Source organism: Ascidiella aspersa, chromosome 3 (assembly GCF_963924565.1).
Source record: "Ascidiella aspersa chromosome 3, kaAscAspe10.2, whole genome shotgun sequence".
Classification (NCBI taxonomy): Eukaryota; Metazoa; Chordata; class Ascidiacea; order Phlebobranchia; family Ascidiidae; genus Ascidiella; species Ascidiella aspersa.
In genome coordinates this window covers 3188793-3202320 of record NC_139449.1, presented here as the reverse complement: position 1 = coordinate 3202320, position 13528 = coordinate 3188793, and the positions used below count along the sequence as shown (strand labels likewise).

At 31.7% G+C, this 13528-nt stretch overlaps 2 protein-coding genes across 2 annotated transcripts in view; both read left to right on the top strand.

Moving 5' to 3' along the window:
* The window catches only part of LOC146158113 (glutamate--cysteine ligase catalytic subunit-like), a 46566-nt gene that overhangs the window by 27080 nt on the left and 5958 nt on the right, over positions 1–13528 (top strand). The gene's annotated exons all lie outside the window — the stretch shown is intronic.
* On the top strand, positions 3032–9077 carry LOC146158114 (uncharacterized). The gene is made up of 15 exons (XM_083383742.1): positions 3032–3091; positions 3278–3346; positions 3410–3535; positions 3602–3793; positions 3860–3943; positions 4068–4218; positions 4313–4492; positions 4594–4707; positions 4809–4937; positions 5003–5128; positions 5209–5277; positions 5367–5432; positions 5500–5619; positions 5708–5868; positions 8941–9077. Exons 2-15 carry the CDS (start codon positions 3316–3318, stop codon positions 8943–8945), a joined length of 1554 nt encoding a protein of 517 aa, XP_083239868.1. The 5' UTR covers positions 3032–3091; positions 3278–3315; the 3' UTR covers positions 8946–9077.

The following is a 13528-nucleotide window of genomic DNA, read 5'->3' as shown; positions in this document are numbered from 1 at the left end:
CTCAATTAAAGAATGACCGACCCGACAAGGTTACGTTCAGGGTAGTGCTTATTTTATTTAGTGATTTTTCCACATTACATAAACTTTGACACAAAAAACGGGCTTTATAATTTCAACAACACAGGTTTTAAAAAGTCATCAACCATTACCAAAAATATACGATAAAATAAAATGTTTGAAACTCTGACACCAAATAAATAATATTTTTTTAACCAATGCGTAAAATTCATGACTTAATCGAGAGTAGTGTTTTCCTTGCGCGAAGTGTGCCGTGTGCCCAGGTGTGCCCAGGTGTACGGAAGTGTATTCCGGCGTATTCAGGTTACATCCGGTTAGCAAAAGTAAAATTGAAAAGTGTTCAAAAGTGTGCAAAAGTACCCTGAGGAGCAAAAAACCGTCTTTGGGTGAAAAAAAACGTTTTTATAAGTTTCCGGAAGTGAAGGTGGAAGTGACAAAAAGTGACAAAATGTGTGATACGGTAAGGTAAGCTAGTTCTCTACGTTGCAATGTTTCTGTTAGGCCCAAAAGATTTTTTGTAAAATTTTCAGAAGAGTCAGAAATCTACTTTTGCGCGAGGTGTGCCAATTTCAAAAAGTGACCTTTGCACGAAGTGTGCCAAAAATATCGTCGATTGGTAAAGTCGAACTGTGCATTGGTTGTCTTGTTTGTTGTGGCTGATTTGGGCTCGTTCACAGAGCAGAGAGGAAACAGTGTTTCCCTATCAAGACTGGTTTCCTAATTATAGCCAGTATTGGTTTACTATTGACGTAAAGAGCAATGAGATGGTATTTTATATTTAGTTCATTAAAACTTTAGTTGTTTGGTAATTTAACTTGAAGATGACGGATTTTATTATTGGCACACAAAAAAACTTACATTATCCAATTCATTTTGTTTATTTCTATATATTTGTGTTTTAAATATACCATTGACTGTATAGTTTTGCTTGACGTTAACAGAACGTTAAGTTGAGAGGAAACACTGTTTCCCTATCAAGACTGGTATCCTAATTATAGCAAGTATTGGTTTGCTATTGAGTTATAGAGCATGGAATTGTTATTTTATTTTTTTTCAGTTAATTAAAACTTACGTCGTTTGGAAATATAATGTATTTGGATGATGACACTCAAAAAAAAAGCAATCATTTTCAATCTATATTGTTTATTACCAACTATTTTTATTTCAAATACAGCGACACTATTTACACGAAAAACACAACAAAAAATCATGACTTTAAACTTTCAATTTATTTACATTCCTGTTACATTAATGTTGTTATTATATAAAACAGTTATTTCTTGATACTCCTTTTTTGGTTTTTGATGGAGTCTTTCATGTCCGTCCACATAGACTGCAATAACTTTACCAGTTCATTAAATTGTCTTCTTACATTGGAATCAACTAATCCGTCTGCTAGTGGTGCAACTTCGTAGAACTTTATATTGGGTATTAAATACTTTAAGTAATTTTTTGGTGCATAAATATTTTGTACCCGTGATTTTAAAATTAAACCATCTTCTTTAATTTCAGCAGCAGTCGTTTTGATCTTGGATTGAATAGTACATTCACTATCATCTATACAAGTGGGCCAAAATAGAACTTGAACAGTTGTATATCCATTTTGGCTCTCTTTTTGTTTAGGATACATAATTACAAAAGGTGACGAAACGTCCATTAATATCTCAACTATCTGTTTGAGTTGTCCGTGATTGAAAAATGCCTTGCCTCGTACTTGAACACTGATCGTAACCATTCGAATATTCGATTCGTCGTCAAAAAGCGAACGTTTTGAACGTATCTTTCTAAACATTTCACGAATCGGTTTTCGCTTTATCGGCCCAACACAACTTGGCTCTTGACGTTTTGGCGGAGTTTCAAACAACTGAGAATCCTGTAAAAGTTGAGAGTCCTCATTACATAAATCTAATAAAAGCTGAGCCATTTTGTTTGACTTGTGAAATTTTGCTCACAGACACAGATATATATACTGTTTGATGAATGAAAAAAAACATCTGTTCTTGGTGTGTAAAATGGTGTGGGAAAATTTGTTTAGTATACATTATTTTCTCATAATTTAAACAAACAATTAAATTTTTGTTTTTATAGATATCTGCATCTGTTTTAGGCATGCCTGGGCAAGCCAAAAAATGCTGTGGGAAAATTTGTTTAGTATACATTATTTTCTCATAATTTAAACAAACAATTTAAAATTGTTTTTATAGAAATCTGCATCTGTTTTAGGCGTGCCTAGGCAAGCAAAAAAGCTGTGGGAAGATTTGTTTAGTATATATTATTTTCTCATAATAGAAACAATCAATTTAAAATTGTTTTTATAGAAATCTGAACAATTCATTTTAATAGAAAATTGTCTTTCAAATAGTTCCCAGGGATATTTTTCTTTAGTATTAAATTGATGTGTAACGGCTTAAATATGCCATCTTGCGACAGAGTAAAATGACCAACGATTTTTTTTGCGACTGTCATTATTCAATAGATAACCGTCAGAACGGCGCCACATGTATCCAACTTCCGTTCCCACAGAGATGGTGAGTGAAAACAGTTGTGGATCTCTATAAATGTATGAGGTTTTTTTTGTATATTGACATATTGAGAGCAAAAACTATTTAGATAAGTTTCGTTACTTTTTAATTTAATGGAAACAGGAAAGTGATACCTTTCGTTATTTTAACTTAGCAAGAATGAATTGTGAGCAAGGTACGTTAATAGAGATGTATTTTTATTTTTAAATTAGTATCCATATTTTGTTTGCTTTATTGATCTGTTATTTGCTAGTAAAATAATGAAATTATAATATTGAATATAATAAAGTAATTTAAATCTCAGATAAAAAATGAACTTAAACAGTGTGAAGATTACTGCCGAGATCTAGACTTTTTTTTTTTGAAACAAGATTTAGTTATATTATAATATATGTTATAATAAAGTAATTTAAATCTCAGATAAAAAATAAACTTAAACAGTGTGAAGATTACTGCCCAGATCTAGACTTTTTTTTTTTTTGAAACAAGATTTAGTTATATTATAATATATGTTTTAGGCTTACAAGATGATTTGTCACTGCAAAACAACGGTATTTATTTATTTATTTGTATTTGAAATATAATAGAAGTATTTGTTTTTTGTTTGTTTCTGAATAGTGTGAAGTTTTCAGAGATTACGTTAGGTGATATGGTGTGAGGGAAAATCACTTACCGAATGCTAAGCTAAATTATATGCGTTGTGATAGGATTCTTACATTTATGTATTTGTTTTTTAGCTGACTATCTTGTACATCAATCATGGTTTATTGAGGAAATGAATAAACCCTTTTTGGTGGAAATTTGTGGTTAGTTTTGTAACCGCTATTTTTTAGGTGAAAAAAAAAAAACTAAAATTTATTGTCCATCAGAAACTCCAGAAAAGCAATTACCACAGGAAAATGAAATCTTTTATGACCCTAAACCATTATCACTTTTGGATTTTACTAAGCAAGTTGAACTTTCAGACAATATTGATCAAGTTTTGGATTTTGCAGGTGTGTTTATGTACTTAATGGCTTAGTGACTAATCTATTATGAGTTTTTCTTGCTTTGTATTTCAGTTAAAATTGGAACCAATAATGCAGAGAAGGAAACTAAACCTGAAACGAAAAATGTGGAAAAGGAGAGTATATCTAAACTTGTAACAAAAAATATAAAGATGGAGACTATACCTAAACAGATGCCTCTCATCATAGATCTCACTGACCAAGTTGAACTTCCAGACAATATTGATCAAGTTTTGGATTTTGCAGGTGTGTTTATGTACTTAATGGCTTAGTGACTAATCTATTATGAGTTTTTCTTGCTTTGTATTTCAGTTAAAATTGGAACCAATAATGCAGAGAAGGAAAGTAAACCTGAACTTAAAACCAAAAATGTAGAAAAGAAAAATATACCTGCAGGTGTTTATATTTAGGATAGTTCTATTGATTTTATAGCTTTGCTTTTGAATATTTATAAACATACATATTTAAATGAGATATTTGTGATTTAACTGTTAAAAAGTTGTTTGCTTTTATGTTTCAGATAAAGTCAAAGACAAAACTCATCTCATTATTGACAAAACAAATCAAAATAAATGTAGACTTTGTAAAAGTTATTTTGAGAGCAAAGCCATGTTACAGAAACATCATATTTCAAACCACCCAAAGCTTCAGTGTAAACTTTGTAATTACTGGTAAGACAATTTTGTATTCTTATATATTATTAATTTTATTTTGGGTTTAATTATTCACAACTCAAATTAAAATTGATTTTTTTTTTCATGATAGCTTTTCATCTGCGTACCGAAAAAGACAGCACAGTGATAAAGCTTGTGAACAACGGAGAAAAAGGTTTTGTTCTAAGGAAACTATGAACATCTCTGATTTATCTCCTCAAAAAGGCCAAGGGTTGAAAGAAAATTTAATCGTTCAGGATAAAATTGAAAAACCAACAAAACCTAAAAAACTGTAAGCTTATCGTTTTTTATTTTTAGTTATCGAAACATTATTCTATTTAAATGTTTTTTTGTTTTTTTTTGTTGTTTTTTTTTATTTGTCTCTGTATTTAGAATTTCTAAACGAAGTGATGACAAAAGAAAACGTAATCAAATTATAGATTCAAATTCATCAGATAGCACAATTGATTTTCAAAAACATACAGCAATACCTTTTCACAAGAAAAAGTTAGTTTTTTTGTTTTTTTTTTCAGTGTATATATGCATTTTTTATTGTAAACTCTTACATTATTCTATTTTGATGTCTTTTTATGTGTCTCTGAATTTAGAATTTCCAAATACAATGATGACAACAGAAAAAATATATCAAGCAAAAAACGTAATCAAATTTTAGATTCAGACTCATCAGATAGTTCGAGCGATTTTCAAAAACTTTTAAAACCTTTTCATAAAAAAAAGTAAGCAATTTTTTTATGTAAGTCACACATCATGATTTTTTTTTTACCTAATAATATGTTTTTAGGAATTCGAATCGAATGATTAGCAGTGACAGTTCTGATTTTAACTCTCCTCAGAAAGGCCAAGGGTTGAAAAAAAAATTAAACGTTCCTGATGAAGTAACTCAAAGACCAAGAAAACTTCAAAAAATGTTAGTATATGTCATTTTTTATTGTTTACACTTACACTATTCTATTTTAATGTTTTTTTTTTATTTGTTTTTGAATTCAGAATTCCTAGACGGAGTCGTGACCAAAGAATAAAATTGTTAAACAGAAAACGTAAACTGTTGGATACTAGGTAAACCAATATTAATTAATCTTTAATATAATTTTTTTTTTTTTTTTTTTTTTTTTTTTTTTTATTCTAAAAAATATGTTTTGTTTTAGTGTTCGAAACAGATTTTCTGAAGATAGTGATATACTTTTCTCAACAATACCAAAGAAGAATCAAACGTAAGTCTAGGTGATAAATGATTTATATTAAATAGTACCTTTCAATTAACATAATTCTATTTTGTAGTTCAATTCCAACTGAAGTGGCACACAGTTCAAACTATACACCAATGGATACAAATGACAAAGATGAAACTTCTACGTCTAAATTTTGTGACTTGCCACCAAAGAGAAAGAGATCGAAAAGGTGATTATCACTATATTATTTATTTCATTAAGAAATGTAATTTTTTGTAAGAAAAAATAACTATTCAATTTTTTTTTTTTTTTTTTAGAATTACAAATCCTATATGTCCAGAAAACAGATCCGATATTGTTCAACAACATTGGGATAGTATTTCTACTTCTACATCACTGAATACCATGATGTCAATTTTCAACTACCAATTACCACTTGAAAAATCTATTGACGATATCACAAAAGATATTCTAGAAGGTATGTCTCCATCCAGCTTCAAGATAAATACAAGTTTTGGTTTTGTTATGAGTAACACAATGTCACTTGTGAACCAGTATTTCCATGCATCCCCAAACAATTTTACTTTCTATTTGATGCCACCTGTTGTTCGTTGTTTTGAAGATCTCAAAAATATATTGCAGTCAGTTCTAAATAGTGATGTTTTAGCTAAACTTTCATTGCACCGTGAAGATACAAAGTGGTATTTAACAGAACTCACAAATGTTACTTTTTTTACCTATCGTCTAAAGGAGTTTCCCTTAATCGGTTGTTCTGTTATTTGTTTACCCTCTTTCTTGAAGCGTAGAGGTATCCTTGGTTTTACAAGAAACCACTCTAGGAAACAGATTAATGACAACCTCTGTCTTTTTAGATGTTTGGCAAAAGGTTTAAAGTGTGATGATGCTAATCTTGAAAAAAAAACATTAGAATACTTCTCTCAGTACTATCCTGAACAAAATGTAGACTCATTTCCAGGTGTATCTTTTAATGAAATTTCAAATATTGAACAGTTTTTCAAAGTTCGAATTACTGTGTTCTCAGTCGAAAAAGTTAACGAAGAAATTATTTGGAAAGTAAAACGTAGATCTTATGTTCCCAAATCAAATGCAAATTTTATATCTTTTGATGTAGTACAATATGAGAATCACTTTTGTTTTGTTCAATCTATTGAAAGCATCACCCATAACTTTGCATGTCAATTTTGCAACAACATGTTCAAAAAACCTTATCTTGTTCTAAAACATGAATCATCATGTGAAATCGGTGTCAAACAAACCTTTCCTGGAAAAATATTTCGAGTTAACCCTAATATATACCTTGAGCTAGAGCAAAATGGAATTTTAATTGCCAAACAATTGCAATATCATCCATTTTTCATTATTTTTGATTTTGAGGCTTTCTTTCCAAAAAATGTCAGCAGTCTTCCAACAAACACAGGAAAAACAACTTTTACACAATGTCACCAACTTTTAAGTGTTGCAATAACATCAAATGTTCCAGGTTTTGATAAACCTGTGTGTCTAATTTCAAATGGAAACTCTCACCAATTAATTTGCAATATGTTGCATTATTTTTTTGCAATTCAAAATAAATCTGAAAATTTGATGCTCGACAAATATAGTCATGTACTTGACGAATTAAATTGCAAGATTGATGAAGCCAAATCTAACGAACCTGATTTCAAAATGAAAAACCACCCTTTGGTTAAATTAAAAGCAAAATTTTCAGCTTTTATAAAGGCAATACCAGTGTTAACATTTAATGGATCAAGATACGACATTCCATTATGTTTAAAATGGCTAATTCCACTATTGCAACAATTTGATCCGATTCTTTTTTGCATTAAGAAACAGAATTCCTATCTTTGCCTTCAAACAGCCAAATTTCGTTTCTTAGATCTATGTAACTTTATATCACCAGGATATAATCTTCGAAGTTTGCTTCTTGCATTTAACACTGAACAGCAAAAACTATTTTTTCCTTACGAATATGTTGACAATTTAGATAAATTACAAGACAGGTGTCTTCCACCAAGAGAGGCATTTCGAAGCAGTCTCACAAAAGAAACTATTTCAGAAGATGACTACGATGAATGCTGTAAGTTATGGAAAACTCAAGGTATGAAAACTTTTAGGGATTATCTTATTGCTTACAATCTACATGACGTTGAACCACTTAAACAGGTTGTTATTAAGTTAATTTCAATCTATCACTCACTGAACATCAATTTTTTGTGTGATGGGGTGTCAACCCCTGGTTTATCACAACGACTTATGTTTCAATTTGTTCCACCAGATATCTATTTCTCTTTGTTTCCAAACAAGCATGCTCACATTAATAAATTGTTTCGCGACCAAATTGTTGGAGGTCCATCAATTGTTTTTACACGTTGGCATGCAGCAGGGGAATCTGTTATACGGGGAGATGTCTATGGTGCTACTGCAAAAACATGTCAAAGTGTTATAGGGTATGATGCAAATTCCCTTTATTTGTCAGCTTTAATGGGTGATATGCCAACTGGAAATTACATTCTTCTCGAGCGAAAAGAAAATGATAAGTTTAAATTTGAAAGGTCACAAACAACTGGATATCTTGCTTTACAGTGGATGACATTTTATGCAATGCAAAATGATATATCATACATTCAACATCAATTTAATGGTGGAGAAAAGCAAATTGGTTCTCGTAATATTAAAGTAGATGGGTATATAGCAGATCAAAAAATTGTACTTTCGTTTTTGGGTTGCTTTTTTCATTGCTGTCCTAAATGTAATATCACGAAAACCTTTAAGGATCGTGACTTTGAAAAAGTTAGGGAAAAAGACAAAGATATTGCAGCCTATATTCGAAGTTTTGGTTATACTCTTATTGAAATGCGTGAATGTACTTGGGCTTTTCAATGTAAGACTGATCCACTTGCCATCAGATTTGTGTCACACTATCTATTGACATCACTTCAGCCCCCAAAACCACTCACACAAGAAAATATTCTTCGTGGGTTCCAAAATGGAGAGTTGTTTGGTTTTGCTTTGGTGGATATTTTTGTCCCACCTGGTCTAAGAGATAAATTTAAAGAGTTCCCCCCAATTTTTAAGAATGCAGCCATTTCACGTGATGATATTGGAGATAACATGAAGCAATATGCAATTGATAATGATCTATTATCCTATCCCACTCGATATCTTATAAGCAGTTATAAGGGTGATAAAATCCTCTTAGCTTCCCCTCTTCTTGCATGGTATATGACAAATGGATTGGTGGTCACATTTGTTCACAAAGTTATACTCTATGAACCCAAACAATGTTTCAAAACATTTTGTGATAAAGTAACGACTGAGCGACGGAAAGGTGATCTTCATCCAGACTCCCAAATATTAGCAGATTTATGGAAATTACAGGTAAAACCTCAAAAAAGTATTAGTTGTTTGATATTACTTAGTTTTTTTTTTTTTTTTTTTTTTTTTTTTTTTTGTTAAATAGATTTGTAACTCAATACTATAAGGGAAATTACTACTAATATTAATGAAAATCTTTAATTTGTTTTTTCAGGGTAACTCTGCATACGGAAGGACATTGCTTAATAAAGAAAAACAGGAAAATGTTACTTTTTTAAGTGAGGAAAAAACCACCAAAGCTATGAACTCCAAACATTTTCGCAATGCTACACAATTGAGTGACAACGTGTATGAAGTACACAGTAGAAAACGTTCAATCGTACACAATGTTCCTATACAGATAGGTTCAATGATTTTACAGCTCGCTAAACTTCGTATGCTAAGGTTTTACTATGATTGTCTTAACAAATATATTTCGCCGCAAAACTTTGAACTTGTTCAAATGGACACTGATTCATTATATTTTGCACTTTCTGACAAAAATTTGGATAATGTAATTATTCCTGAAAAACGTGCAGAATTTTATGGTGAATATGACACATGGTTTCCTTCTATTGCTTGCCCATTGCATTTTAATGAATTTGTCGCTACCAAAACTGCTAATCTCCCCTTTAATGCTTCTCGTGCATGCTGTCTTACACATTTTAAACATGAAAGTCGGACCCCTGGTTTGTTTAAAGTAGAGTATTCTGGCAAAGCCATTGTAGCTCTGAACTCAAAAACATACTTTTGCCATGGTGAAAAAACTAAACAAACATCAAAAGGATTGATTAAGAAGCAAAACAAATATTGCATTGACGATTATTTTAAGGTTCTATCAGAAAAAATAAATGTTTGTGGAGAAAATCGTGGATTTCGTTACGTAAATCAAAAGATATATAGCTATCAACAATTTCGACAAGGCTTGAATTATTTTTATCCTAAACGAAAAATTCATTCTGATGGTATAAACTCAAGCCCATTAGATATTTAAAAAGCATATACTTTGTTGTACTTCTGTAGTAATTGTGAATTTTTAATGAAACTGTTTTGTTATGTATTACTAAATCGCTTTATAACCAGAAAAAAGAAAACAGTGAAAACATGTAATTGTGATGACATTGATGGGAAATGTCTTATTTTATGTTGTTGTTTTTTTGTTTACTTCTTACATAAAGAATCACAGATTAAAAGAATTTATAAAATGAATATGGTTGTTTGTATGTTTTAAGGTTCTTTTCAAGTTATTCAATCTTAGGAAGAGTATATGGAATGTTGATGTTATTTTAAACTAAATTTACAATTATGTGAGGCGTTAGCAGCTGACTGAAAGGGAGATTCCCCAAATCATTGAAGTGTAACAAAAAAAATGACCAAATTGTTCATCCATATTATTTTAATCTGATTAGTTTTTACAGAAACGATTCGGTTACATAGTTATACACAAACTCATCATTGGCTTCCAAATCAGAATTAAAAATATTTACAATGTCTGGCATAGCAATACCACGACTACGAACTAAAATAAAAAAACAACTATAGAATCCACAGAATGTTGACGTTAACTCTTGTAAAGTTTTTGTGTTGTAACGAAAAATGTAGGATGATCGCGAAACAAAACGTGATATATCATTTCCAATTGGATAACAACCGAATGAGTCAAAGTAATCACACTCTCCATTAGAATTGAAATAGACCGCCACCCAGTGACTTCCATGTTTTTCGGACGAATCCAAATTAATTACATACGATTGAGAAGTTTTGCTTTTTTTAATTGAATAAGTGTTCAGTCTTCGTAGTTCATCACTTGCAAAAACACCACGAAATGTCTGATTTGCTATTGGATCATTTTGAATAACATTACGAATTTCAATACTATTCATATTTATGAGTTAAAATCAAATGAAACACTCCTTGACCTATCAATTTCTAATAAAGAGTCAAATTCAGTAAACACCACAATATTAACAGAATTTGGAAGAGCAGTTCCAAACTTACACTCTAAACGAATAGTTCCGTGTCTAATCAAATCAGTGTGAGAAGAATCACAAGAATTTGGAGTTAAATCAAAGGCATACAATGTACATCCATCAATAAATTCTGACTTTGATAAATTGTGTCCACCATTTCGAAAAAAATTTCCTGTTGCTAAAAACAACGCAAAATAAGAACGAGCTGTGTTTTGACGAGAAAAGTTAGGTTGATAAGCTTTGGAAGGAATTTGTTTTCCGTCTTGGTAGAGAGCGAGAAAATTTAGGTTATAATTTTTAAAATAAAAAGGATTTTTATCCAATTGACCATTAAAAGCAGCGTTGTCTACTAAACCAATAATAACTCGTTTAGGGATTTGACCAGAAATAATATTTTTCACTACAGTAAGATCACCACTAGGAATCGAAAAAACTTTTACATCCACACGAGAAATAGGATATTTAACTGTTCCACGTTCAAGGGCTTTCAAGTGGCCCATTAGAACAGGTGGAGAAGGTCTTATCTTGCGTGCAAATAAGGCTACACTTTTAAGATTGACTTTGAATTCTCCATTGTTTGCAGACATAAGAGAAAATGTATCTTTACTTCTTGAAAGTCGTACCTTAACGTCCACTCCATCGATTAAATAGCGAGGTTGAAAACCCATGTCAAAGTGAATCTTTCCCAGCATCTCAACTATTCGACTGTTACGAGCCAAAAATTTTCTATCACGAAAACCTTGATTGGCATTCGTAAGTGTATCATACTGTTCAGCAACGTCCTTTTTCCACAATGCAGACGTAAGGTGAGTCTTTTTCGCATCGCTACCAAAGTTAAGTAATGCTTCCAGGTAAGCTCGGTATGGGTAAGTATTGTTTGAAGCAGTTATCATTTTGTTGTTAAACGATACATCAACTTGACTCCATAAGGAATGAAGCCAATAGTTAACTGGTGCTACAACTGCATCTTCTGCTAACTCTGTCCCGTCGGCATTCACAACACGTGCACAACAGTACAATTGAACACTAGAGAGATCAAGGTAATCACTAGTTCCAGCTAAATCGAATTCAATCGTTCCACTATCAGTCAACGTTGAAATCGGTAAATACTCGACAGAATATGAGTCTTCCACGCTAATTTGAGTTGGTTTAACTGCAAACAGATCCAACTCCTCCATTAGACAATGACAGGAGCGATCGTCTTTAAGTGCCATGATTAAGTGAGCCAATAATAATATTTGACTTGTGTTGTCTTATATATGTCTTCTCAATCAATGCAAAAAATAAAAACACCAATCAGAAACAAATACGGTAGCTCAACCAGTTAACTATCCTCAAAAATAGAACAAACAATTCAGTAATCGACATTATTGGAATATATCAGATTTTTTTGTTTTTTTATTTTTTCGTTTATTCTTTTTTCTTTTCTTTACAGCAGGTTCGCCTGGCGGATGTGAACCTTTTCGTTTCTTTTGAGAAAAGAATGAGTTGGTTAACTCTCGTGTTCTTTTTATAGCAGAGTTTCTAGGATTTTGTCCTTGCATTACATCGGAAGCAAAATCAATTCCAGATTTTAAAACTTGTTTTCCAACTGATTTTGCACCAGAACGAATTATCGGTAAAATAGAACGCCCAATTGTTGAAAAAATAGACCCTAAACCATACCCTCTTTGCAATCCCCCAGAATAAATTGGAAAACCACTCCCTACTTGTGAAAGATAATATTTTTCATACTCTTTAACATCCTGTTGACAACAGTAGGGTTGCTTCATGCTAAATCGAAGAGACGTTGTCGTTTTCGAAACTTAAGGGTAACGGTAACAAGCCCCGAAACAAATGGTATGACATTGCCAAACACATCTCTTATAAGTATTTCGATAGAAGAAAATGAGTTTCGTTGAAGACGATGATATATTGGAAAAGGAAAACGATGGTAATGCATTTCACCACGTTTCGTAGTAATTGGAATGGTCTCGAATAATGGGACTTCACAATCGCCCACGATACGTGGTTCAATAATATCCGAATAAACATACAATTCATTAACTCCACGGCGAATATCTGTTGCTACATCCCCACTATATCGCCTTCCTCCATCAAAAGTTGTTTGTTGAAAACCTAACATTGAAGCAAGTTTAACAGATAAATTTACACGACTACCATCTGGTGAAACCTTTAACTCAGTTTTTCGCGTAAGAGAATTAAACTTAAAACGAAGACGAACCCTTGAATCAAAGATTTCTGGAGAGTTAGTTAATATTTGTAAGTCTGCGTCTTCAATCAGCTTATTAAGGTATTCCATGAATTCCGTTTCATTTTCGTAGTGTCCACCTGGGAGGAATAATTTTTCCTCCTCACCATTTGATATTGAAGTACGAGAGAGAAAAACCTCTTTATCCATAACAGTAAACCAGGAGTGTGGGGCTTGAAATTCAATCAAACCAACCTCCCATAATCCATTAAGAGTTATTGTTCTTGGGAGTTTCGTTACGTAACTGGTTAACGTATTTTTTGGATAATATTTCAATGAGCTGTTTGACGGAAGCGTGATATGAAACATATTCTTTATTCAACGACGGCGAAGGAAGTATATAACCAAAAGAGCTTGATAAGAGACTTATCCACAAATTTCTATTGGAATCCGACAAACTCAAATTAATAATACTAGCTAAAACAACACAAGTCACAATAACTATTTGACAAAAAAATATTATTTCACTACTAGGATATTTTTTTCCAAACCAAACCCACAATTGATTTTTCCACATAGTTTAACTTGAGAACTCTTTGAGA